Genomic DNA, 25,105 nt, shown 5'->3' on the forward strand with positions numbered 1-25,105 from the left:
CTTGGATCATTAATGCACGTCTGAAGTTCGTAACAAAACAAACGGCTTGAAAATCAGTTCGTTTTTCTACGATCGAGTATTTCCGTCTCCGTCGTATTTTTCAGTGAACATTTTGATTGTTTCATTCATCGTCTGGGGCAACTCCACCTTCTGCAAATGGCGTCGGCCTAACGCACCTGAGAGGCCCGAAGGCGGCATCTACGTATAAAAATCTATGTTTACCTTTGACCCCATGCCTATGACATCGTAACTTAGCAGCAGCAGCTAGCCATCAGTCTGTGCTTCACATCAGAACGACTCACAGAGGGCAACGACGTGATGGAAATTGATTCTCTAGAAGCCGCACTCAAAGGTCATTTTAGTTTCGCTGAATTTTGCTCTGACCAAGGCTGCTGCGCTCTTGTTTCCGTAGTTGTTCAATTTTAAATCTGAAGACGATTGTTACTCTCACATGCTAATGTCGCCTGCTAGCCGCTGCTAATGACTAGCCATAGCGACAGCAGAAACACACGGAGAATGGTTAGCTGGCTCGTTAGCTGAATGTTTGATACATTAAATAGGCATATCTCGATGGGGTTAAAGGTCTCCTTATTCGTACCTCGTATATAGCACGCATTTGCTCTTGACATTTGATAACTTTTTGATCGGTATTTTTGACTTAGCAGAAGTTACAAGTAAGTGCAGTGTAACTGTCCTCTACCCCAGTGCTACAGCTAAAGATGTAGCTGGTCCGCTAAACTTCAGTTAGTTTGACCTTACACTCGACAAAAGCATCCACTGTGTTCGTCTTTAGTCCACTGGCGTCACAAACGAGCAAGGAAGATGTAGTTTGTTGTTTGAAATGGAAAATTACAACACTGCTTACATGCAGAACTGTCGTACTGCCATATTATATCCAGTACCTGTTCTGTTAACTAATCTGCAGATACGTCAATGTCAGAAAACCAACATTAGGTGTTCTCTGTGTCCTCAGATTTCGATAAGAAGGTAAAGAAGGAGGCATCACCTGTTCTGGAGCAGTTTCTATGCCATGTTGCCAAGACTGGAAAGACCATGTAAGTAAATATAGCACACATTTCCCCCCAAGATATTGTAATTATTTCTTCAACGATTAAAAAGAATCGCTATAAATTCATGTGAGTATTCCTTCAATACAGGCACGTTTATTTCTCAATAAAGGAGCTCTAGTTTGATTTTATGAATCTGCCATACAGTTTGTTCGCTTACATACACTTTAGTGATGCACGATAAGAGCTTCTTGAACAGATAATTTCCTACTCCGGATGGCCGATAACTGACAAGACCCCCTCCAAATTTTCTTTCAATCGTTGATCTTAAAAAGAAGTCTAATTTACGTATTAAAACACATCTGTGGGGTTAATATATATAGTGGGCAGAAATTTATAACCCATCAATTGCTGACATCACTTGTGTTTATATTGAAAATATTTCTGACTTTACATCTGTTGTTTATTCTTTCTTTACTTTAACTTTTACATTTCTGTGCCAAACACACTACATTATAAATCAAGAAACCACATTCTTCAGTTTTAAAGACTTTTTTTCACTTTTGCCATGGTAAATGTCTTGACAAACTGTCAAATCTGACAATTCAAACAATTAAACAAGAGCCGTTTTTACACAGAGATTCCGCAATAAAGGCGAAAAGGAATGCCCGTCTCTGTTCTGCAATGAGCAATTCACACAAAGGTGTAACAGAGCAGCGCACGCCTGAGCTTACACACACACCCTGGTGTCCCATAATCAGATGGCAGCCGCTGCCCGAGCTGCTGCTTTTAATGAAACTCGAAACTCTGGATTTCTCTGTTCAAAACTTTGTATTTTCTAAATGAAATACGAGGAAAATAACATGAACATTCATTTTGATCGATTAGATGCAATAGACTTTTTTCCTCCATGTTTCTGAATTGCAGGTCAGACTTTAAGCAGTGTCGCAGTATTTATGTCAGAGGTCAGAAACTTCAGAGTACCGAGCTCACTTGAACACATCATGGAGCTTTTCAGAAGCTGCTGTGAGCAGAGATGTGTCTGCTCTCTCTCCTCTCCTGTACTGAGTGTGATCAGCTCTCTAACCTCGCAGTCTCTCCAGTTAATCCACATTACTCTTTGTTTTATCCCCCCTGTTGTTTTCTCTGATGAAATGCTGCTCGATTAAACCGCAAAAGTCTGTTATGGCTCTGATACTACCTCTTGATCCGAATCAGAGGTGGGGTGAGATCGACCCCCCATTGCGGAATAGTCGCTTTCATACAGAGCGGCGTTGCGGACATAGGCGTAACAGACACAGAAAAGAGAGGCAGTGTGAAAGTAGCTAGGAATTCAGCTGGCAAATGTCAAATCATATGTGTTTCCAAATTAAAAAAAAACAGCTCATACAGAAAAGTAGAGTGCATTGTTCAGTTTAAATTTTGGAGCTAAAATCCTGTTGCTTATTCATCTGCAGCTAAAACACATCTAAATAAATGATAACATGCTGTCCTGCTTAATAAACAGAAATGTTTAGGGACAGCCGTGTTTTTTCCTCAGAACTCAAAGAGAGCTGCTTAATAAAAATTAGACCTGTCAAGATTAATCACATTAATTTCTATTAACTATGATCCACAATTAGTGCACAAATATTTTTTAATTGCACGCTTTATTTTTGCCTTCAGCAAACTTTGGTTAAGCCATGTTAGCATCTCACTGCAGCCACAGTGATGAAAAATAAGCCCACCACTGCTCCTTAATGTTTAATTTCACTTTAAAAACGTGCAGAAAGCTCAGTGGAAATGTCAGAAGTCACCTGAACCTTGTTTTATCAAACATTTACTTTTTTACTGTTCAAATATTTATTTTTCAGCTCATAGCAAGTTCCTTTTTCTGGGCTTATGTTGATGTTTTCATCTTCAGACTACCTAGAAATGCAGGTCTGTATTGAAACTGGCAGCTAGCTACCCTTAGCCTGTGATTAATCGCAATGAACTACATCAATATTGAGATTAATCTTGATTAAAAATGTCTGTAATTAAACTGATAACATCCATCAGATCGTGAATGAAACCACTTCAAGCAGAGAAGGTGGAACCAAGTCTAAAAAGCAGCAACAGATCAGGAGACTGATTTGGTCATTGATAGATTTGCCTTTTGTCTGTTTCTGTGCAGTTTCAAATCCCTGACAAAGCGGCACTTTGCCCAGCATTAGCCTAGGCTTGGTCCTAAGCTAGCGGCTTATGCTAGCAGCTACTGCACAGCAGAGGCTTCTTCCTCTCTGGGGCTTGATAACGAGACACAGAGAGTGATCCCACCTACTGTTTCTGAATGTGCAGTCTCCTGAAGGAGCCAACAAATGCCTTAATTATTGGTGTATTTTATCTGTTAATATTTCATTATCTGAATAATTGAATACTCTAAAATATTTGCAATATCTGTTGATAATTTATCAGGGCCAATAATTATTGTTCATCCCTAATACATTTCATGTAGCTGACATCCCATTGGCCGGCTCAGCAGTGAACCCATGTAGTGTACGTGCACGGGAGCCCTGCTGCTGCCACAGCGAACAGCTCCAGAGAATTTAGCAGAAATGAACGCTCTGCACTGTGTGATTGATTGATGGTTTTAAGGCAGAGATAAGTCACTTATTTTAAGTCCAAGTTAAATATCATGTTGTTTAATGAATAAAATAAAAATATTTGATAAGTTATTGTTACTTAGAATGAGTAATTCTATAATATATAATTACACTGATGCTTTTAATCTTTACAACCTGTCTGTCTGCTCCCTGGGACGTGTGTGCTACAGGCAGATGTTGATGCTTGTCAATTAAATAACAGAACCCATGTGTATGTTGTGAGTGTTATACCATGCAAACTTTATTGACACTTTCGTCTCTTTCTAAAAAACTAGAGTTCCTCCTCTTTCTGAGTGCTCCATAATTACCCTGTGTGAAACTAATGCAGCTGTGAAACAGAGGAATGAGGGTAGTAAAATAAAACACACTGTACGGAGTGTCATATATGGGGCTTTCACGAAACACTCACTCTGAGGCAGTCTTCTGGAACGTAGCACTCCAGACCCTCACCTGTGCGTGTGAGTCAGCCCAGTTTGTAGCAGCAGCTTAAGTGTCTCCATCCAATCACCTGTAGAGCTTTACTGCTATTTACAATAAAAAATATGATGTTTCTGTATTATTCTTTTTCTCTTTATAAAAATACTTTATTTTTTAATTTACTGTCTGTCCAGCTGTCTTGCTTGGTTTTTCTACATCTAGTCACTGATGCCATACTGACACCTACTGGTCTTTTCCAGACATAGCAAACACATAAACTTGGTACAGCACTGATTTTTTCCCCCTGAACCCTGCAGAGTGCTGTGAACTGAGTGCCTCACTCTTTCTCTTTAGTTCTGCGGGGCTCTGGGTGTACAGCTATTTCCAGTATATTCTTTGGACATGGTGAGACGTGAAAAGATGTGGCGGTACACTTAGCAGAGTTAAAGTCAGGATAACTCTAATCTGCTTCTTTTTAAATATTAAGTCAGCAAAACTATGTGGCATCTAACCACATTATGCTTTTGTCCAATAAACCAGCTGTATCTGTGCTGATTTATTAAAACAATTTGTTTTTCTGCTTTCCATTTGCCTGTAGGTTGCAGTGGTCTCAATTCAAAAACTACTTCCTGTTTAAGCTGGAGAAGGTGATGGATGACTTTAGAGCCTCCGCGCCTGAACAACGAGGCCCTGCAAATTCCAATGTTGAGTCTATTCCATTTGAAGATATGAAGGAAAGAATCCTGAAGATTGTGAACGGATACAATGGGTAGGTACCAAGCTAGATTGATACATATTTAAATTAGGGTTGTCCCGATCAGCACCTTTGGCCCAGATTCCGATCTGATTTTTTAATATTGAATATCTGCCAGTATCAAGTCCCGATTAAATATTCATAATTACTTAGATGAGAGTTTCAGTTGTTTTTGTTCACAAAAATAACTGAAGTAAACAGAATAACTACTCAATTTTTTTCCATTTAACTTAGTACAGCCAACACTGTTGTAAAAAACAAAATCACAGTTCTACTCAAAATGGTGTATTAGCTCTGTTTCACTTTAATAATCCGCCGATAAATAAATAAAGTTGCATATTAATTTGACACAACAAAAGCTGAAGTCAAAACAGTTTAACATGAATGGGATCAAAAACGTATGAATCATACAGATTCAAAACAATAATCCCTATTAAAATGTAGCGGCTTTATCTGAGACATAAATCAAAACACCAGCATTGCAATAAAACCCCGATATCAAATACAAGGCACTCACAGTGCAATTTCTAAAGTGCAACTGGAGCTGCTACATAATTTTTTCCTCCCTCATTTTCATTTCTGTACCCTCTATTACTATGAAATGAAGTTAGTTTCTTGTTTAGCATCCTCGATGGCCTGCTTTACATGCTCTGCTGTGTGAGACCCATGAAACTGGCGTGCATGAAATACTGCACGCTTTAACTCAAAGGTGGAGGACTGTTCAGTGAGACTCAGCAGTGACATGGGGCCAACATCAGAGCTGTAAAGCCTAGCGTTAGTTCATGCAAGACACAGTATAAGCCCAACTGATCCCAATTATCGCCTCCAATCACAGCTTCTTCTCTCAACCCAGCGGTGTATTTAAATATGACATACTTCTCACTAAATCCCTGCTTGCATTATTGTAAAAACTCAAAAAGTAATGATAAACATTTTTGTCCTTTTCAGAATTCCATTTACTATACAGCGCTTGTGTGAGCTGCTCACAGAACCCAAGAGGAACTACACAGGGACAGAAAAGTTTCTTCGGGGAGTGGAAAAGGTAAGTACTAAGCAGTGTTGCAATTTCTCACACATCTGTGACTCCTGCTTTCACTTAGAGGGTAATCCTTGTTTCTCTCTAGAATGTAATGGTGGTCAGCTGTGTTCACCCAACCCTAGAGTAAGTGTCATTTTAAAATGCGACATTAATTATAACAAAATAATTTATTTTTAAAAAAAAGGTATATTTTATTTGTCACTGGGAAGATTTTTTTCATTTAATCTGCTTCAGGAAAAATGGATGCAGTGCTGTGAATCGAATGAACGGACTGATGCTCCCCGGCAACACATCTTTCACTGAGAGGTTGTTAAGGACTCTTTAAATTCATATAGAATTACTCAAATAGAAATGCGCTTACTCTAAAGTTGTAAAAGGTCCTTTAAATTTATTTTGTATTTTATTCTCTGTTTTTTAGGAAAGTGAATGGTCCTGGAACTCCCCGACCACTTAATCGATCAAAGGTGTCTCTTGCCTGTTCAATAACAGCTAATGGCTTGCCAGACAGCATGGACAACAAAGATCTCAACACAGAAAATGGAAGTAATAAAAGCTTGAGGTATGTCAGAAAGTTTTACACATCAGAAAATTTATTTTCCATCTTTTAAATGAATCCACATGAAAAATTGTTTCCTGCATCTCCTTTGCTTGTTAGTGAGGTGTTGACAGCTGGAAGTTATCTGGGAAACTCTGTCAAAACCAAACATCTAATCACAGAAGACAACATGGAAGCCAATCAGCTGGAAGTGAAGAGACTCAAATTTAGTGAAAAGGAAGATGCAGAAGAGGAAGCTGAGGAGGGGGACACACAGAAGCCTTCGCATGATGCCTCCCTCTCAAAAGAGGCAGAAGCCATGGTCCAGGCAGATAAGGAAGAAGAAGATGAAGAAGTCCGATACAGCAGGGAGAATGAAGCTTCAAGCTGTGCTGCTGTAGCTGAACATCAAGGTATGTATTTTTGATGTTAGGGTGACAGCTATGGCTGTATTTGAAGTTTCTTTCAAGTTGTCTGTTTACCTTTAGGGAAAATGTGTTGGAGAATTAAATTAAGTTAGCAGAAAAGCAATCTTGGACTTAAAGCAGGGCTAAAAGTACTCCAGCACCATGCAGGATTTCCAGCGTGAGGCAGTGTGGAGAATAGGAATAGGTGGTAATATGGTATCGTGTCCCAGGGTACTGAAAAATGGTCACAATATTGCTTTAATTACCATCCTGATGACAATACATTTTCTTGTATGGAAAGTGCTAACTAAATAAAGTTTGATTGATTGATAAAGGATTAAATGAAGCGCTGTAGAGGCACGCCTTTGCTCGTTGTGCTTACACGTGCACAATAACATGTGCTTGTATGTTTTTTTTTTAAATACTTGGCAGTAATACAGTACACCCCAGTAAAATCTGGGGAGGATGTGATGGTATTAAAAATTAATACTGGCCCATCCTTGTGGAGAAAAAAATTTTAATACATGTGGAAGTTTGTTGCGATTACAGCTTGTCGAGCTCGAGTTCGCCTACTAACAGTATGCAAGTAACCCAGCGCTCCCTCTCTGTGCCTCCTAACCAATGTTTTTAGCTGGTCACTTAATTCATTAGCCTTTGCATTGCCTCTAGTTTTCTCTACAGAGCTTGGCAATGTCACATCACATCCTAATCCACTGTGGTAACTTGTGGGGCCACCACTAAGCAGTGTTATAGCCCTACTGGTTTCTACGTACTTTGGTGCACTTTTAAATAAATTTTAAAAAGGTTACTGGTTTCTGTTGTCCAGCGGTAGCTGTGTCTACTTGACATCCAGGCCTTCTATCACAAAATTATCTGTGAATAAAAATATGTAATATTCCTAGCACCTGTGGTTGATTTCCACTTAGATGCTGGCATATTGTTGCCAATGTTAATTTGGCCCTTTTAAGTATTCTTTATTTAGACTGTCTACTCTTAAAAGTGTCATTTTCCAGTAGTCTAGAATCAGGGTGAACTGTGAGTTCAAGATAAATAAAGCTTTTTTGAAGATTGGTCCCTGACTGATCAATCTCAGCTGACATTTTACTTTGAGTTTCTCTGACTAGAAAGTTTTTGGTAATTTTGGTATGAAGATAAGTGAAACATAACCTTACTTTGAGATGTTTAGACATCAAGTTTATTTTGTTTTTCTGCTACAGAACCTTCAAGCTGTGCTCCATCTGAGATTTGTGAAGGCTCAGGTCAGGATACTGAACCAGCTAAAAGAGAGGTGCCATGTGACTCTCAGGAGGACAGCAGTGACATGGATCAGACGGAACAGCAGGCACCCATACACAGCGACGAGAGCACTGCCATTGGCAGGGACACTAAGGAGAGCAACACTGACAGCAGTAGCAGCTGTAGCATAGAGGAGAATGCAGAAGCAGTCAACGAAGATGAGACTAACGCCTCCTCCAGCTGCACAACAGAACCTTCTGAAAGCGGCGCCATGGAAAGTGCCAGCTCTAACACTGGCACCGATGAAGAGCCCATGGAGCAGGACTAAAAGAAGCCCCCCTTCCAGCCATGCCTGACCTTAAACCAGGTAGACTGTCACTGGGGAAGAGGACCCTGTCACTTTGTACAAGGGACAAGCCAATCTTTCCTCTTTTGTGGGCACTCTTCAAATGGCTACCTGGCAAAGATGTGGGCATACAAGTATTTTTTTAAATTTCCACTTTGTTTTTTTTTTAATTTTTCAAATATTTTTATTCTTTTTTTCAGTTGTCCCTATACAAGGGGTTGGTTTTGGCTGCCTTAAGATTTCTGGCTGGATAATTTCTCATTTCTGGGTTTGATGGAGTAGTTTAGACACCAGGGTGGTTTTGTTGTTTTCTTATACGAGGAATTTCAACATTTTGAAAAGGTTGTTGTTTTATACCCCGAAGCCCAGTGTACCATATTTCCAGGGTCAGAACAAAGCCATACCAGCCTCTCAATTTTTATAAAATGTATATGAGCTGAATGAAGCACATTTTAACTTGTCTTTAGTAATGTCCTGATCATAATGCCACTCAACAGCTAAGTTGTTTCATATAAATCTGACTAGGTTTTGGAGCACATCTTGTCCACTTTCTACTTAAATTATTTTATCCATATTTTTGTGACTGACACTGATATAGTTTTGATGCATATAACAATCCATCGTTTGTTATATTATCAGTTTATTTTGTTTGTTCCGTCTTTGTTCCATGTGCCAGTTGTATTTTAGAACCACTTGTTCAGTGCAAAGATGACCTCTGCTTTTTTGTTTTGTGATACCACATGTTGTCCCTTCAATATTCAGAGCAGTTCCTGCAGCTGTACTTTTGATATTTATAATTACAAATTCCAGTAAAGTAGACTTTTGTAGATTGTAATACAGTGTGTGTTCACTGCCTTTGTGAAACAATATATGATTGTATAATTTCTGTGGATTCTCTGAGTGCTTTGCCATTCAGTGCGGTATTCAGAAATAGCAATAAATGTCAACATTTTTATGTGTGGTGGTCTTTGCTTACTTTGTAGCATTCATTCTGTGCATCACAATTAAGCAATGGCCTTAAATATTATTTTACTGCTGTTTCAGTTCATTTTTTACAGCTTTTGTCCTCTATAACACTGTCTTCACAGTACATATTGTCTGACAGGTTATAGCAGGAAAATAAAGGTATAAACTCAAAATTAAATATGATAATGCAGTTTCTGAAGGAATGTAGGTGTGTATGCATTTATGCTGAAAAAGATCTAATTGAACTGCCAATGCTGTCTGAAATGTATGGAAAGGTTGGAATTTCTAAGGTTAGAAAGCACACTGCTGCTAATGCTTGGGTGTGAAAGTGGATTAATTTTAGTCATATATGAAAGATAAATATTTTTGATGGCTTAAAAGCTGAAGCAAATGCTGAGAATAAAAGTAATGTGATGCTAGTAATGTATGAATCGGAATATTTAAAGGTTTGTGTAAAGCTAATGCTTAACTGAATTGCTTTGTACTTTAAATAAACTCAGTTTTATATTAAAGATGTGGATTATTTCTATGTAAGATAAATCTCATGAGGAAAATAAAACCACACAAGGATTCACAAATACATATATAAGTATTAGTGAAAATTTCTCTCCAAATGGAAAATATATAGCCCAGAATACACTCACCAGCCACTTTATTAGGCACACCTGTTCAAATGCTTAACACAGGCATATGGACGTGGTCAGTGCGACTTGCTGAAGTTCTGACAGCATCAGAAAAGGGAAGAAAGGGGATTTAAGTGACTTTGAAGGTGACCAGATGGGCTGGTATGAGTATTTCAGAAACTGCCAATCTACTGGGATTTTCACACACAACCATCTATAGGGTTTACAGAGCATGGTCCAAGAAAGGGAAGATAGTGAGGGGCAGTGTGCCTTTATGCCTTGTTGATGTCAGGAGAATGGGCAGACTGGTCAGAGAATAGAAAGACAACAGTAACTCAAATAACCACTTGTTACAACCAAGGTATGCAGAATACCATCTCTGACCACACATATTGAACCTTGAAGTAGACTGACTACAGCAGAAGAAAACTGTCTGGTCTGATGAGTCTCGAGTTCAGCTGCAACATCCAGATGGTAGAGTCAGAACTTGAGCAACATCAAAGCCTGCCTTGTACCAACGGCTCAGGCTGCTGGTGGTGTAACCGTTTGGGTGATACTTTCTTGGCACACTTTTGGCCCCTTAGTACCAACTGAGCATCATTTAAACATCACAGCCAACCCAAGTATTGTTGCTGACCATGTCCATCCCTTTATGACCACAGTGTACCCATCTTTCGATGTCTACTTCCAGCAGGACGTGCTGCACCACGTCACAAATCATCTCAAGCTGGTTTCTTGAACATGGCAATAAGTTCCCCGACTCCAATGGTCTTCGCAGTCTCCAGATCTCAATCCAATAGAGCACCTTTGGGATGTGGTGGAAGGGGAGATTCCCATCATAGATGTGTAGCAGACAAATTTGCAGAGACTGCGTGATGCTAACATGTCAATATGGACCAGAGGAATGTTTCCAAACCTTGCTGAAACTCTGCCATGAAGAATTAAAGCAGTTCTGGAGGCCAAAGGGGGTCTTACCCAGTACTAGCAAGATGTACCTAATAATGTGGCTGATGAGAGTTTAAGTGTAAAATGTAAAATGAAATGCATGCATAATAAAAAACAAAGTTACTGTTCAGTTTGGCACAAACGTTGGGGATAGGAGCTTTTCAAGATAGATTCGCCTGATGACACACATGGAGTCTGTCAAATCCATCTGCTTTGGTAGGTGACATTTCTGTTAGTCTTGCAGATTTCATGAAGTTTGCTATTCAGCAATGGCCTGTCTGTGCAAGATTTATTTGGATTTGTCTTCCTTTACTGAGCCAGCAGTTCATACAGAAACATAACCACATAAAGAAAATCGTCTTTCATTTTGCAAGACTCCAAATAGCGTGAATAACAAGGGATTTGTAAAGCTTTTATTCTGTTCAATATATGACAGCCTCAGCAAGCAAAATGGCTACAAGGTTTACTTTAACATGAACAGATACTTACATTTTAAAGTGATTAGCATCCTTTCGTAATGTTATGTACAAATACGATGACAAAACCTCCTGTCTTGTATACAGTTTGCAACAGATGGTGAGTCACTGGCAACATGTATGAAATCAGCACCACAAGAGAGAAATTAAGCCAAAAAAGTGGATTTGTTGCATAATATGTATTTTTTAAATTACAAAAGTCCTTTTAAAAAGGATAATGCGTTATACCTTGTTGGGAAATAGCATTGTTTTCATTCAAAAATACAACACTGATAAAAGACAAAATAAAAAATGTGAAAAGTTGTCTATGCATGGCACTTAGGGCTTTCAAACTTTCAAAACTGTAAAAAAAAGTCATACATTGTGTTTTTGTTTCTGAAACTATTTGAAAGATTACAAGTGTAGAAAAGGCTACTGAAAAATGTGAAAAAGATTTCCAACTCATCCACAGATAAATGACCAAGTCATTTCAAGTTCAATAAAAATCTTCTGTTTACCAAAGTGGTGGAAAATGCATATTCAGAAAAGGTTCTCCTCATTTCTAATTTCTAATTTACAAAATGTTGGCACATAAACAAGGTGGTAAAGACTACCTGAACTGGTAACTCCACTGGTAAATCACATGCAATTCACCTTCTTTGACTGGACTTCCACCTGAACTCAGGCCAAAACTTAAACTGTTGTCACAGAGAGGAGTGAGTTGTACGACCTTGTACCATCTGGTGACTTAGCACCATGGGTCAGGAGTTCCTGGATGGTCATCCAGTTGTCAAATATTTTCTTATTCCTCTTTTTCATCAGCTTTTTGTGGCTGAGTTCAATGATGTTGGGCTCCTTTTTATCCTCCAGACCCGCCGTCTCCTTTAGACAGTCTGCTCGGCTCTGCTTCATGAACTCGCGACGTTGTTTCTGCTCCTTAGCACGAACTGCGTGCTGCTTCCGCTCCTCTTTGCTCCAGTAACGGCCCATTTTCAGCTCGCTTATAGCATCATCATCTGTGGTCATACCACTGCGCTCCTCGTGAATGCGTAATGCGCGCTCACGCAGCAGCTTATCCCGGACAGGCCGCTTGGTGATGTAACGTGTGCCGTCGCTGCGGATTTTTACCTTCCACTCCATTTTAGGCTCCAGGTCGTTAGGGATGATGGAGTCTCTGCACATGCTCACCAGACTCATCTGGCTCTGGGCGTACTCCACAGCTGACTTCTGCTGGATCAGCTGCATGTAGCTCTGGTAGTGCTGGGCATGGGCAGGGATGTGTGCATGCTTGTAGGGTGAATGTGGCTGGGAGAAATTTTGCCTTGACTTACTGGACTCGGCAAGTTTCCTCTGCCCACTCTCCGCCTGCAGTCCACCATTTGTATCTTTGTAGGGGTCTCTGCTTCTACTAGGGCCGCAGACTTCCTGTAGAGGGGACAGGAGAGGTTTCAGCACTCTACTGTTTGAGCCTGACGCCCCAGCGCCCTGATTCTCTGCTCCTCGACGGAGAGAGTTATCTGGTGATAGCTCCAATGTAAGAGGTGTACTGCGGCAGCTCTCGCCAGTGTTGTAGGCACTTGAACTGTCTTTGTCTGATTTCTCTGGTAACTCTGTAATGTCTGAGAGCTCATGTCTGCGTGCATCAATGCTGGTATTGTAGTTGCGGAAACCACTATTATGAAGCATCCAGGACTCACGGCACTGCTCTCTTAAAAGCTGCATCTTATGAGCACGGACAATATTCAGGCACTCCAGCTCAATGGTGCGCAGCTCCTCGTTGAGCAGCTCTAGCTCTTTGTCCACACCCTCTTGTTCCTGGCTAACTGCTCCATCAGCCTGGCAGTATGGAGCTCTGGTGTTTCTCATCTGGCACTTCAGCTCCAGGAGCTCTCTGAAATGCTCACACTCATCAGCTGTGATTCCCAGAAGGTCAGTCTCAGCGTAGTCTGCAGAGATGAATGGCTCATAGAAGGGTAGGTCAGTGTTGTCCTGGCTGTAGATCAGCTTTCTGCACCTATCCAATGTGTTAGAAGCCATGGTCTGGTCATCACCCAGGTTCTCCTGCTCTGAACTCTCATCATTTCGTGTACTTTCATCTGTGCGGCCAAGACCACTGTCTTTCTCATGGTGGGTAGACAGCAGAGTGGCGGTGTCTGTGGTGCCTCCTTCCTCTTCCTGCTTCTTCTGTAAAAAAAAAAAAAAAAAAAAATGACAGACTGACTTAGAACAAATGCTGCAACCATGGGAAAGCGATTGCCTGTCTGCTTTGAAACAGTAGATCTAATTAATTTAGCGTCTCAGCTGACTTGACTCAAAACGCAGCAGGACTTAATTGAGTTTTGTGAAAACATTTCACCTTTCTTCCAAAGGCTTTTTCATTTCTTAAGTATATAAAAAAGAAAATAGTTTTTGTAGAGCTTAAGATTTGGAGGAGAGGTGATATGACTGCAAGAACTTAAAGTCCGGTTGCTTTTCAGATCAATCCTGGAATTACCATGACCTTAATGACTGAGAACCTTCACAAATTTTAACACTGGATTTGCTTGAAACTTCATACCTGCACTCTCGCTCAAAATCAAACCCCCAAACATCTACTTTCTTCTCTGAGCTCAAAAACTCTTGATAACACTACCTATCAGGTAACAGTCCAGGAATCCTGGGATACACATGTGGACAAAATTTTTGGTACCCTCGGTTTAAGAAAGAAAAACCCACAATGGTCAATGACATAACTAGAAAATGACAAAAGTAATAACGAATAAAAATTTACTGAAAATTAACTAATGAAAATTTGACATTGCTTTTGAATTGTGGTTCAACAGAATCATTTTAAAAAACAAACTAATGAATTTGGCCCGGTTGAAAATTATGGTACCCTTAACTTATTATTTGGTTGCACAACCTTTTGAGGCAATCACTGCAATCAAGCGATTTCTGTAACTCTCAGTGAGCTCCTTCCACAGATGATCAATAGGATTTAGATCAGGGCTCATAGAAGGCCACGTCAGAATAGTCCAATGTTTTGTTCATAGCCATTCTTGGCTGTTTTTATCTGTGTGTTTTGGCTCATTATCCTGTTGGAGGACCCACAACCTACGACTTAGATCAAGTGTTCTGACACTGAGCAGCACATTTGGCTCCAGAATGCCTTGATAGTCTTGAGATTTCATTGCATTCTGCACAGATTCAAGACACCCTGTGCCAGATGCAGTAAAGCAGCCCCAGAACATAAAAGAGCCTCCTCCATGTTCCAAAGTATCTACAGCGCTCTTTTCTTTGTATGCTTCATTTTTGCATCTGTGAACATAGAGCTGATGTGACTTGCCAAAAAGCTTCAGTTTTGTCTCATCTGTCCAAAGGACATTCTCCTGAAAACTTTGTGGCTTGTCAATATGCATTTTGGCATTTCTAGCATTATTATGATTTGCTTCCAACAGTGGAGTCTTCCTTGGTTGTCTTCAATTAAACCAACTTTGGCTCAGATGGCGATGGATGGTGCGTTCTGACACAGATGTACTACTCTTTGGAAGTTGTTCTGGGCTCTTTTCGTTACCATTTGTACTATCTGTCTCTTCAATTTGTCATCACTTTTCCTCTTGCGGCCACATCCAGGGAGGCTGGCTACAGCAGTACCTGCAAAAGTATTTTAATATATTGCCATTTGATCCACACTGAACCAGCTTTTTGGGAGCCCAAAAACGCTGCTTTTTGAAACTGGGCTCCAGAGTGAACATATCTGTATATGCCGCCCGTTTCACCTCTGTGTGGACAGCCAAATGCATCTCTCCAAAGCAGTTTCTGATTTTCATGAGTTAATTTTCAGTCAATTTTCATTTATCATAACTGTGTCAGTTTCAAGTTATTTCAGTGACCGTTGTGGGTTTTTCTTTCTTAAACAGAAGAGTTCCAACAATTTTGTCCATGTGCGTAGATGATATGCAGTGACATGTATTTATTTGTGTCTTTAACCCCCCCCCACACCCACTTTTAGTGTGCTTAACCCTGCCTCAAATAAACATTGTATTTGTGAGTATTTGAGTATAGGTGTTTGTAGCTTTGTTTTTATGATTTGTATATTTTCTTTAAAAAGTGAAAAAATATCTGAAATGTGTAAGTGCTAACTAAATGACTGTATCTGCCTTTCAGAGATGTGACTGTATGTTTCTGGAGGTATTTGTACCGATTGAAAAATGCTTGCAGTAAACTGCATGGCATGATTGTGTTGCTGCTCCAGCATATCCATATGGAGGTCATCTAGGAAGTCGTTCCTGTCGTCATCCAACCAGCCCTCGTCCAGCTAAGATTTAGAGAAGACAAGAAAACCTAATTAGGAACAAATAATGATTTTTCAACTTTAACTTAAAAATTTTCATCATTTAAAGTTTATCTTTGGTTTGAGGGCATTCAAATATGCTTTGATTTGATACATATACAATTTTATTCCAAAGAGGATCACATGGGTTTCTAACATGCTGTCCTATGCTTTTCATTCACATAAAAAAGGACTTTCTAATTACCTGCATTTCTGGCCTGGCCACCAGAAGAGAGATATTCTGGCTTCCCTCACTGGTCAACAGCGCTACAGCATCCTCTCGGTTCTGGATCTCAATACCGTTAATCTGAAAAGGAAATATTTAGATACTTGATCAGATTTAAACATTTAAAATCTTTGCACTTCTGCTACATTATCCTCTGACCACCAATTATAAAAGTCCTCTAAAGTGTAGTTTACATTCCCAAACTAGTAATTGATTTACAAACAAAAAATGGGGTCAAAAAAGTTGCATTAAATGAAAAATGAGATCAGTTCCTGTAATCTAACCTGAATGATTTTGTCCCCTTCTCTTATTCTGCCATCCCTTGCAGCAATACTGCTTGGATCAATCTACAGAAAAGAGAAGAAACATAACAGATAAAGTGCCTCTATCAATTAACTACTGAGGGAAATTTGAAAGCCACCCTGGACCACATACCTCACTGATGTAGATTCCAGCCTCATCTTCATCATCAGTTCGGTAGCAGATTGTCAAACCAAGCTTGTCTTGGATATTTGCTCGGTACAAATTAACTTCCTGGTAAGACACACACAAACATGGATATCTAAGCATAAGTTATGAATCTACTTTATATATTAACTCTATTTATTATCTGATGTAAATATGTTCTATAAATTCACTTTTTTTCTGACAATCCAGAGTGTCTTTAACACACTAAGAGATCATCACTATGCAAATTGTTTTAGACTTTTGACAAATAGATGCAAGAAAACCATTTTCTCTTTCGGGTGTCATCTGATTAAATGAGATGCAATGCTTGGGACAGTAAAAGGTAGAGATAGAGGCAGTAGAGATGGGCAGGTCCACTTTATTTCAGTCCTGATTGGATTCATATACAGCAGTACCGATACCTGATATAGGTATATTTAGGGCCTGATCACCAATATTGGTTGGTGATGACTCTATTGCATCTTTATAAATCAGTTTTCTACCAGAAGAATCGCTAATCCCTTCAACTTATTGCTGTTTATCTATTTCTTGCCTTTTGCCTTTATACATTAAGAAAACTAAAGAAAGACAAGAAATGCTAAGAACAGAGAGTGGAAAAGCCCAGCCACCAAATAGCACACTTTGCAGAAAGTAATACAAAAAAAAAACATGTTGAAAATGATTAGTCAAAAAATAAACCTGTACCACAACAAATTTCACAAATTAAATCATAGTCAGAACTTTGGAAGTCATATATCTATCTTATAAAGTTATATTTCTTTACAGAACAGGGGATGGTTTGGAAGTTGGGATTTCAGTTGTGATTTTCTTATACAAGCATAAACAACAACTGACTTGCTTTGGAACAAAATATTTTTGTATAACTAAGAAATTGAAGGCTTCTTGAATGAATAACTACCCCATCTTGGATTATGCCTGTGGAAATTTGTTGGAGAGGATTAAAGGACTGACAAAACAAACACAATATACATAACCCAACTTAATCACTTAATGAATCAATTAATAATACATTCTTTTTACTATTTATAGTTAAAACTGATAAACATCTAAATTCAAAAAGACAAATATCTATTCTTAAAAGCAGAGGAGGGCAGACAACCTCTTGTGTCAGGGTCATCAGAGGTCAATACAAAAAACCCATCAGAGGCTTGATCATGGCCTTCTTATAGCCACATGCAGACATTGTTAATGAGCTTTATCCACCATTAATCAACCAGCCTCATCTTCACTGTGCATGGGTAAAGATATTAACATATGCAGAATCTGCTAGAATCTGGTTTCCTATCAAGAATTCAACTAAGTGTCTGTATGTGTAGAGAAAACAGTTCTAACTACCTCTAAAATATAATAGATTAGAATTTGTGATTTATAGTGAGGGCATTTGGTTGAAGAAAGCGAGTGTATTGGTGGTACTTAAAAGAACAGTGCACTGCTGTTTCTATGTAGGATTCATGAAAAGAAGAGTGGGTAAAAAGGATGTTATGTTAACCTCATATTCCAGTTCCTCTCGCTCTATGTCCTGCTGTATGCCCTCCAGGAACTCATTTGGTTCAAAGAATTCATGTCCAGCATGATGCCTGAGAAAAAGAAATGACAAATCAAAAATATTGAATACAAATTTGACAACTGTACATTTACAAAAGACAGAAAAACAGAACAATATACAGAGAAACTAAACCCCTCTGACTAAATAGAAACTAATACACCAAGTTTAGAAACACCATCAGGTTTAAGGCCAAATATGTTTATGGGCTCAGTCGACACATAGAGAAAACATACATATTTAGTAAAGGTACAAATCCAAATGAGCCATAACTTAGTGTTTTACTCCTGAAGTGAAAGAGAAATTTTGGCATCAACTTCACACAGCTGTGAATCAGATAATGGTGGGAAGCTAAGGGAGGTACTGCTCCTGGTGCTAATAAATGATGAAATAGGATTTAAAAATGATGCTCAATATGCTTGAAGGCTTAGAAGGCAAAGCGGGACTTCCTGCAAGAAGTATTATATTAGAGAGATGGTAAAATTCCAAAGGAATCAAATGCATGTTGTTTGCAGTTATTGGGACTGTTTAACCTTTCAAAGCAGGTGGATTAGCTCGATATGATGTCTGTCATCAGATAAATCCATCTTGTAAAGCTCCAATCAGCATCATTTGGTGGCTACAGATGGGTGGGGTTTCATTTCATAGGGAAATTATGTTTATGCTCTTCATCTGCCCTGGGTTTGCAGTAGTTCTGGGGAGGTTTAGTTGTACTGTAAGCTGTTATATAAAATGGCTAGCATCAGTGTAGCAATTAGCTTGGATTTAGCTATAGTTTAGCACTAGTTTTATTAGAACTGGGCCACATTTTTTAAAATTAAAACAAGTGCAAAAAAAAACGCACTGAAAGCTTCTCTTGGCAGATAACCTTTTTTTTCAGTTCTTCTGACTATCTTTGGCATGAGTTTTATCCACCAACAAGCTCCACTGTTCATTAACTATGGCACCACCTGTCCGTCAAACTCAGGTTACTACTAGAGCTTTGCATGCCTACAACCCTATTTTGTCTTGTCCCTCTGATTGGGCCATAATTAATGCATGTATTTTCATCTATCTGTCAGAAGTATTTATAACCTAGTAGTACAAGGCTTAGACTGTTCTTCTGAACAGGACAAAATGTGGCAAGATTTAAGCAGGTTCTCCTCTCAAATTCTAAAACTACTCAACTAAAACTTACTCATCTGGAAGCAGATACTCATCCAGCTCTGTCACTGGGGTTGAAGAAGGTAGGTTTGTAAGCGCCATGATGTCCTGAAGGGTGATGTCCGTCTGGGTGCTGACGTCTGAGATCTGGAAGTCAGCAGCTTGACTGGCCAGTTTGAGATTTGGTGTTCGGCGCAGAACCTGGACCATGATGGGCTCCTTAGCGGTGCAGAGGTTCTCATATGCCTGATCGTGGGTGGACTTGGAGAGATCCTTGCCATTGACCTTTAAGGGTGAACAGAATCAAGAAAAATCTGATTAATGGTTCTATATTGTTTCTGTTTCTGATAGTGAAGAACCAGGAACAGAACCAAAAGGATTTTACACACCATAAAATAGACTAAGTAGCTTTACTAAAGATGTCTTCATTGAGCAATGATATTTGTTTGTTATTGTACGTTATAGTGATGTGTTGGTTTATTAGCTCATAGAAGATATTGTGTACAGGATTGTTGATGCCATTTTTTCTGAATTAAAATTGTCCATGAAGGCCACCAGAGTTTGCTAACCTTGAATTAGGTAGGAGAACAACAACGGTTCCGTACATGGTGTTCTGTATCAATACTTTTCTGATGTATTACTGCATTGTTCTGTCACCATACCGTCGTCCATTCCCAAACTCTGTCCTGCATAGATTCATCTGGGTCTTTGGTACAGACAAGCTGCTGTTGTGCACGCACCTGATTCCAACAACTTCATTTCAGTCAGGAACACTCTTGTCATACATTCAACCATTATACTGAAAAATGGCTACACAGGTTTTTTCATGGTAGAGAAGGCTCTGCTCAAAAGATGCTCCCAGGGTTAGTCAAGCAGCATGCTTTGAGTTTCCAGGGAGTGGATGGCTAGAAACCTCCATATGGTTGGATACATTTATGACAATGCATATTGAATACAATGACATTAGCTCAAAAGCAATTGATCCATAGAAGCATGAATCTCAATATGAGGGTGCAACAAGCATTATGCTATAAAGGAGGAGGCTGGGGTGGAGGAGGTTAAGCTGAGAAGGAGGTCATATTCAAATACACTGCTGTGTTGAGAGAAAGAGCTGTGATTGGCTGTCAGAGCTGGGAGGCAGTATTTAGGATCAGTTGGACATCAGTATGACTACCGTGTCCTGCATGAACTAACATTGAGTTTTCATTAACTTTCCCCATAGAGTCAAACATAACCTAGTCCAGTTTTCAAGGTTAGCTTTGATTTTGTCTATAGTGTTTCAATGTCAGAGGTCAGAATTTCTCCTATTTCTGGGTTCAGTTTTATTTCCAAATATTTCATACCTTTTGGGAACCATTTAACATTGAATTTAGAAAGACAGTTGGCAGTGAAAGTTTAAGATACTGGGCATATCTTCTGATTTGTGCAAGTTAATTTCATAAACAGACACCTTGGAGTATTTTTCAATAATTTCTAAAAGCACTGACACAGAGTGAAATGGTACAAGACTCAGTACAAAAATATATTCAGCCTAAAGAGTGAAAAAAAAAAGTTCTTTGTTGCGTTCCATAACTCCCCTAATTCCTGGTTCTTTCTAATAATTTCTAATAATATAGTCAGTGGTTCAAGAAAAATCATGAACAAAAAAAAGCTTTAGATCTATAATTGAAATGTCATCATATTAATAAACACTGCAGCTTTGGGGCGCAAATATAACACTTTCATCTATTTACAAAAACTTTCCCCAAACCCAAATTTTGATAGTGTGGTAAATAAAAAAAACTCTCCATTCCACCCTATCAAAAGCTTTTCAGCATCTAGTAATATGGCTGATATAGGGCTTGAGCTTGTTCTATTCATCTTGTCTTACAACTGTGATTGATGGCATGTCGGTATGTCTTTTTTTTCTAAGTCTTACTAAACACCATTGCCACATAACACCTGGAAATACTGAACACCCAAGGCAAATCCCAACTGATATATTTAACATCTTTTCTTACATTTATCATGATTGTTTTTATTCCTCACTGCCCACACTACCTGCTTTCCTGTCTACACCCCGTAGATCCTACATCAAACTGTGTGAATACACATGGTAATAAGCCCATTTTTCATCTGTTGGACTTCACAAGTATACTTCAACTCCAACCTGATGACCAGATCCTTAAAATTCTTTACTGATGCCAGCAACTTACACATCTGACCGTCCCTTTTACACCAATCTAAACCCCACAACAAAGGAGCCGTTTGGCTCCAGGTAAGACATTTCATATGTATGTGCATTTATTTATCTATGCCTTATAGAAATTTATCAGTTCTCCTTGCTAACACTAACCAGTTTACTTCTTTTCTTTGTCCTCCAGATCCTGCTGAAAGACATCATCGGCAAACAACACCTGCTGAGCACCACATTAACTCCATGTCAGTCCTTCCAGACATACTTAACGTCCCTTCGTGCATCACAGTTGATATAAATACTGACACTAATACATGCTCTTTTATATTTAATGTCTTCAACAAACTGTTAACACATATATCAGAACTGATCAAATCTCTACTTAAGACTGTAATAACCAGTTATTTCTTTTCTAGGTTCTTCACTTCCTGCCACCAAACACCTTTGTTACAACACCTGGAAACGTTGAACACTTAAGGTAAATCCACCATGATCTATTTAACATTCTTTCTTAGATTTAGTAAAATTGATTTAATTCCTCACTGCCCACACTAATACCTGTGCTCTTCTTTCTAGATCCTGCACATCATGCTGACATCCTCCTTTGCCACTGAACACCTTTACACCACCTGCTCCAGGTAATTCCTTTAGTACAGATTTCACACCCCTTTCCCAGCTTTCTCATAAAATAAGTGTTTTTATCCAATACTGACTCTAAAATGTGTTTTTCTTTCGTTTCCATGCCCTGCACATCCTACCTCAGACAGCAGATGTGACACAAGACATCGGATAAATCATGTTCCAGGATCTATTTCTCTGACGTTCATGGCTCCTGGATCCATCTCTGAAGAGCTCAAACCTGACTACAATCACATCTTACCATCACAAAGCCAATCATGTCCTCACATTTAGGTTCAACAAACCCAGTCTCAGCATTGAAAAAGTAATACTCATCCTATTTCACTGACAACTGTTGTGCATATGCATTGTTCTATCCATTTGAAACATCAGAGTAAATACCATTAAAACTGTTCAAGCCCTTAGAAATCACTGTTACTTTCAAGAGGTTTGGGGTTTCCCATCTGGTTACCAGTACCTACAATCATTTTACTCCAAATACTTCCTGTAATAATACTTGCCACACTTCACTAAAAATCTACTTCACATTCTTGGTTGAGCACACCTCTAGTCCACACAAATGTAAGAATCGTCTCAAGTTTTTTTTTTTTTTTACCCTACCTGATCTTTACGGAAAATGTGCAGAAACACATTGTCTAACCTTGATGCTAATACTTTTGACAATATTTTGCAGTCAAGATTCATCAAGCTTGTTAATCTGTAGTTAGCTGGGTCGGTCAGATCTAAATTGTGTTTTTTGGTATAAGTGATATAATATATAATATAAAACTGTCAGGGAGGGAACGATATACCAATGGGCAAAGTAAATCAATACATCTATGATAAAATTCTGTTTGTAGTCCATCTAAATCAGCACCAGTAAGTTTGACAGCACATTTTAGATTTAGTTGTAGTTTTAGTCTTAAAAATAGTTTTAGTTTTAGTCACATTTTAGTCCTGTTCACCCTTCATAGTTTTAGTCGACAAAAAGTTCTTACAATCTAGTCTATACTTTCAGTCACATCATATTTTCTCTCTTAAAAAAACGGCCAAATTGTGAAAAATTAAACACTCATTTTATACAATCGTTCTACATGTATAAATCTGAAATAAATGGATGACAATACTAACATTGGATGACATTTTTATTCATAATGGCACTCCTACTAATGCGCCTTAATGATCAGAATCTTTAATAATATTAGTAATATTAATAGGAATAGTGGTGCATTTGGGGTGGAAAAATGAGATTATATGTTTTTAACTGAACTCATATTTTCTATATGTTTTATGCTAATAATTAAGCATTTTCCTTTAAAGGACAACATTTATTCAGATTTCTTGCTAAAGACAAAAATTCCAATTCCTCCATATGACTTTGAACACATAGCAATAAGCTTGTTTTATTCTCCTTGAATTGCCAAAAGTCAGAGTCTCTTTAAACACATCATAATGTAACGTAGCTTTCTTTGACTCGCTAATTAGCATTTGTCTTGCTGATGTGAATGCAGATTTCAGATTTGGATTAATATTTTAAACTAATGGGACCTAGTACAATATTTTGGAGTTTTATAAATCACTACTACTCAAGACTGAGGAGGATTACCGTACAGCAGCAACAGAAACTAACATTGGGAGTCTATGCTACTAAACAGCTGGTTGAGTTTTTCAACAATTCAAAGGTACACAGGCTGAATTTAGTTTAATTTCTTTTTAAAAACTACCACTAGAATACAAGGAAGTGCTACATGATTAATCTACCTGTCAGCTCCTCTCTCTGTCACACTGCTTCACACATCCAGGCACACCGCTCCTCCTGCTCTCTCTCCTCTGGTCGTTTTGACAGACAGCAGGTTAGACACAGTGGAGAAATATCACAGAATCTGAATGTCTGTCAGTCTGGCACGGACATTTTAGTCTCATCTTGTCTTTCTAACAAAAAGTAATCCAGTTTTCGTCAGAGTTTTTATCATCAGTTATCTATTTTTAGCTGTTCCTTGTCCTGTCTTCCTCCTTGGAAAAAGGTCATTAACAAACATTTATTGTCTTAGTTTTTGTAAACAAAATTAACAGTGTAAACCAGGAGACTTTTCAGTTTTCATACTTATTATAGTAGTTTTAACTTCAGCTTCAGTTATAAGAAGTCCAAATTATCTTTCTGCTCTTGGGAGATTGTTGTCAAAATTATACTTTGGAAGAAAATATCCATTTCCCTTGTGCAACTTGAGGATGTTTGAAGGTCTTATAAAAAATCTTTAAAAATTCTGTATGTGCTAAAATATGAATTTGCCCTGGAATTTTTACTCCGCATGGACACATTCAATTCGTACTGGATTAAAAATACAGACGTCCTACATGGTTATTACAAATTACCAAAGGGTCCCTATAAATTCTACTCCTGTCCAGTGGGAAGAGAGATGCCTATTAGTTGCCTCACTGAGATCACACTGTGTCTATGCCTGCAAAAAAAGATTCCTTTTCATCGCTTCTTCTTTGGCACCACATATCACGCACAGGTAAAAAGGAAATAACATCTTTTTCCCCAAGAAGGAAATGAATACTATTCAGTCAGTAAGTAAGTGTTTTTATTATCAAGATATAAGGTGTGCTTAATTACACTATTGCTAAAAGACCTATGCAAGTACGTGTTTTTTTTAAATTACATTTTTAATTTAGAGTAATTACAAAGTAAAGCCAAGTTTACGACTCAAACAAACACCAGAGCATTCACAATGGACTTCAGTGAAAGATGACAGGTTCTTTTTTGCCTCAAAGCTCTGTGTCAGATAACACTGAGGAGATGGGCAGTGATTTTCACAAACTAGCAGACAAAGCTTCAGCCCTTATCGTCCACTTCTGCTGCTAAAATTTTCCTTTTCTCCTTCTCTAAACCAAACTTTGGTAAAATGTTAAACACAAACTTTCATAAAGGCCTGGTTAAGAACGGTATAACCTTCCTACTCTCAACAGACTCTGTAAAAGGGGCTATTTGAGCCATCATATGCTTTACCCCCGCATTTAAGCATCCCACGCCTCCTCCCTGTGACAAAGGCTCGGCTGCTCAACTTCAGAATCTTCAGCCAACTCCACTCCACTCCAAACCCACTCAGCCAGTGTTCACAACAAACCCAACAGAAAAACTCACCATAAAATAAAGAAGTATTAGGTAAGGTCTCAAAAATACTTCCTGAGTTTGTCTAAAGTACCTGGCATACTTTGTAGAGCAGTTTGTATCGCTCCTCAGGCTTCTGCAAGGTACAGAGAC

The 25,105-nt window shown here is 38.7% G+C and overlaps 2 protein-coding genes across 2 annotated transcripts in view; one reads left to right on the forward strand and one right to left on the reverse strand.

Moving 5' to 3' along the window:
* Positions 1 to 240: 240 nt before the first annotated feature.
* On the forward strand, positions 241 to 9,318 carry ppp4r2b (protein phosphatase 4, regulatory subunit 2b). Its single transcript, XM_041783942.1, has 9 exons — positions 241 to 352; positions 974 to 1,055; positions 4,647 to 4,817; positions 5,751 to 5,844; positions 5,927 to 5,964; positions 6,076 to 6,147; positions 6,260 to 6,400; positions 6,497 to 6,789; positions 8,001 to 9,318. Exons 1-9 carry the CDS (start codon positions 319 to 321, stop codon positions 8,345 to 8,347), a joined length of 1,272 nt encoding a protein of 423 aa, XP_041639876.1. The 5' UTR covers positions 241 to 318; the 3' UTR covers positions 8,348 to 9,318.
* A 1,980-nt stretch (positions 9,319 to 11,298) lies between these two features.
* Positions 11,299 to 25,105, reverse strand: part of pdzrn3b (PDZ domain containing RING finger 3b) — a 79,571-nt gene continuing 65,764 nt past the window's right edge. Inside the window, exons 3-9 of the mRNA XM_041783512.1 lie at positions 19,081 to 19,331; positions 17,850 to 17,937; positions 16,328 to 16,426; positions 16,177 to 16,239; positions 15,872 to 15,973; positions 15,535 to 15,651; positions 11,299 to 13,538 (exon numbers count right to left, since the gene is read on the reverse strand). Of these exons, the coding sequence (XP_041639446.1) occupies positions 12,048 to 13,538; positions 15,535 to 15,651; positions 15,872 to 15,973; positions 16,177 to 16,239; positions 16,328 to 16,426; positions 17,850 to 17,937; positions 19,081 to 19,331 (2,211 nt within the window). The 3' untranslated portion in view covers positions 11,299 to 12,047. The remainder of the gene's footprint in view (positions 13,539 to 15,534; positions 15,652 to 15,871; positions 15,974 to 16,176; positions 16,240 to 16,327; positions 16,427 to 17,849; positions 17,938 to 19,080; positions 19,332 to 25,105) is intronic.

This window comes from Cheilinus undulatus, linkage group 3 (genome assembly GCF_018320785.1).
Source record: "Cheilinus undulatus linkage group 3, ASM1832078v1, whole genome shotgun sequence".
Taxonomy (NCBI): domain Eukaryota; kingdom Metazoa; phylum Chordata; class Actinopteri; order Labriformes; family Labridae; genus Cheilinus; species Cheilinus undulatus.

Bases quoted from the DNA above. Each gene is read 5' to 3' on its own strand.
- ppp4r2b (XM_041783942.1), top strand. From the start codon at position 319: ATGGAAATTGATTCTCTAGAAGCCGCACTCAAAG. The intron at 353-973 runs GTCATTTTAGTT...CTGTGTCCTCAG, and splicing joins TCTAGAAGCCGCACTCAAAG to ATTTCGATAAGAAGGTAAAG. The intron at 6,148-6,259 runs GTTGTTAAGGAC...TCTGTTTTTTAG, and splicing joins AACACATCTTTCACTGAGAG to GAAAGTGAATGGTCCTGGAA.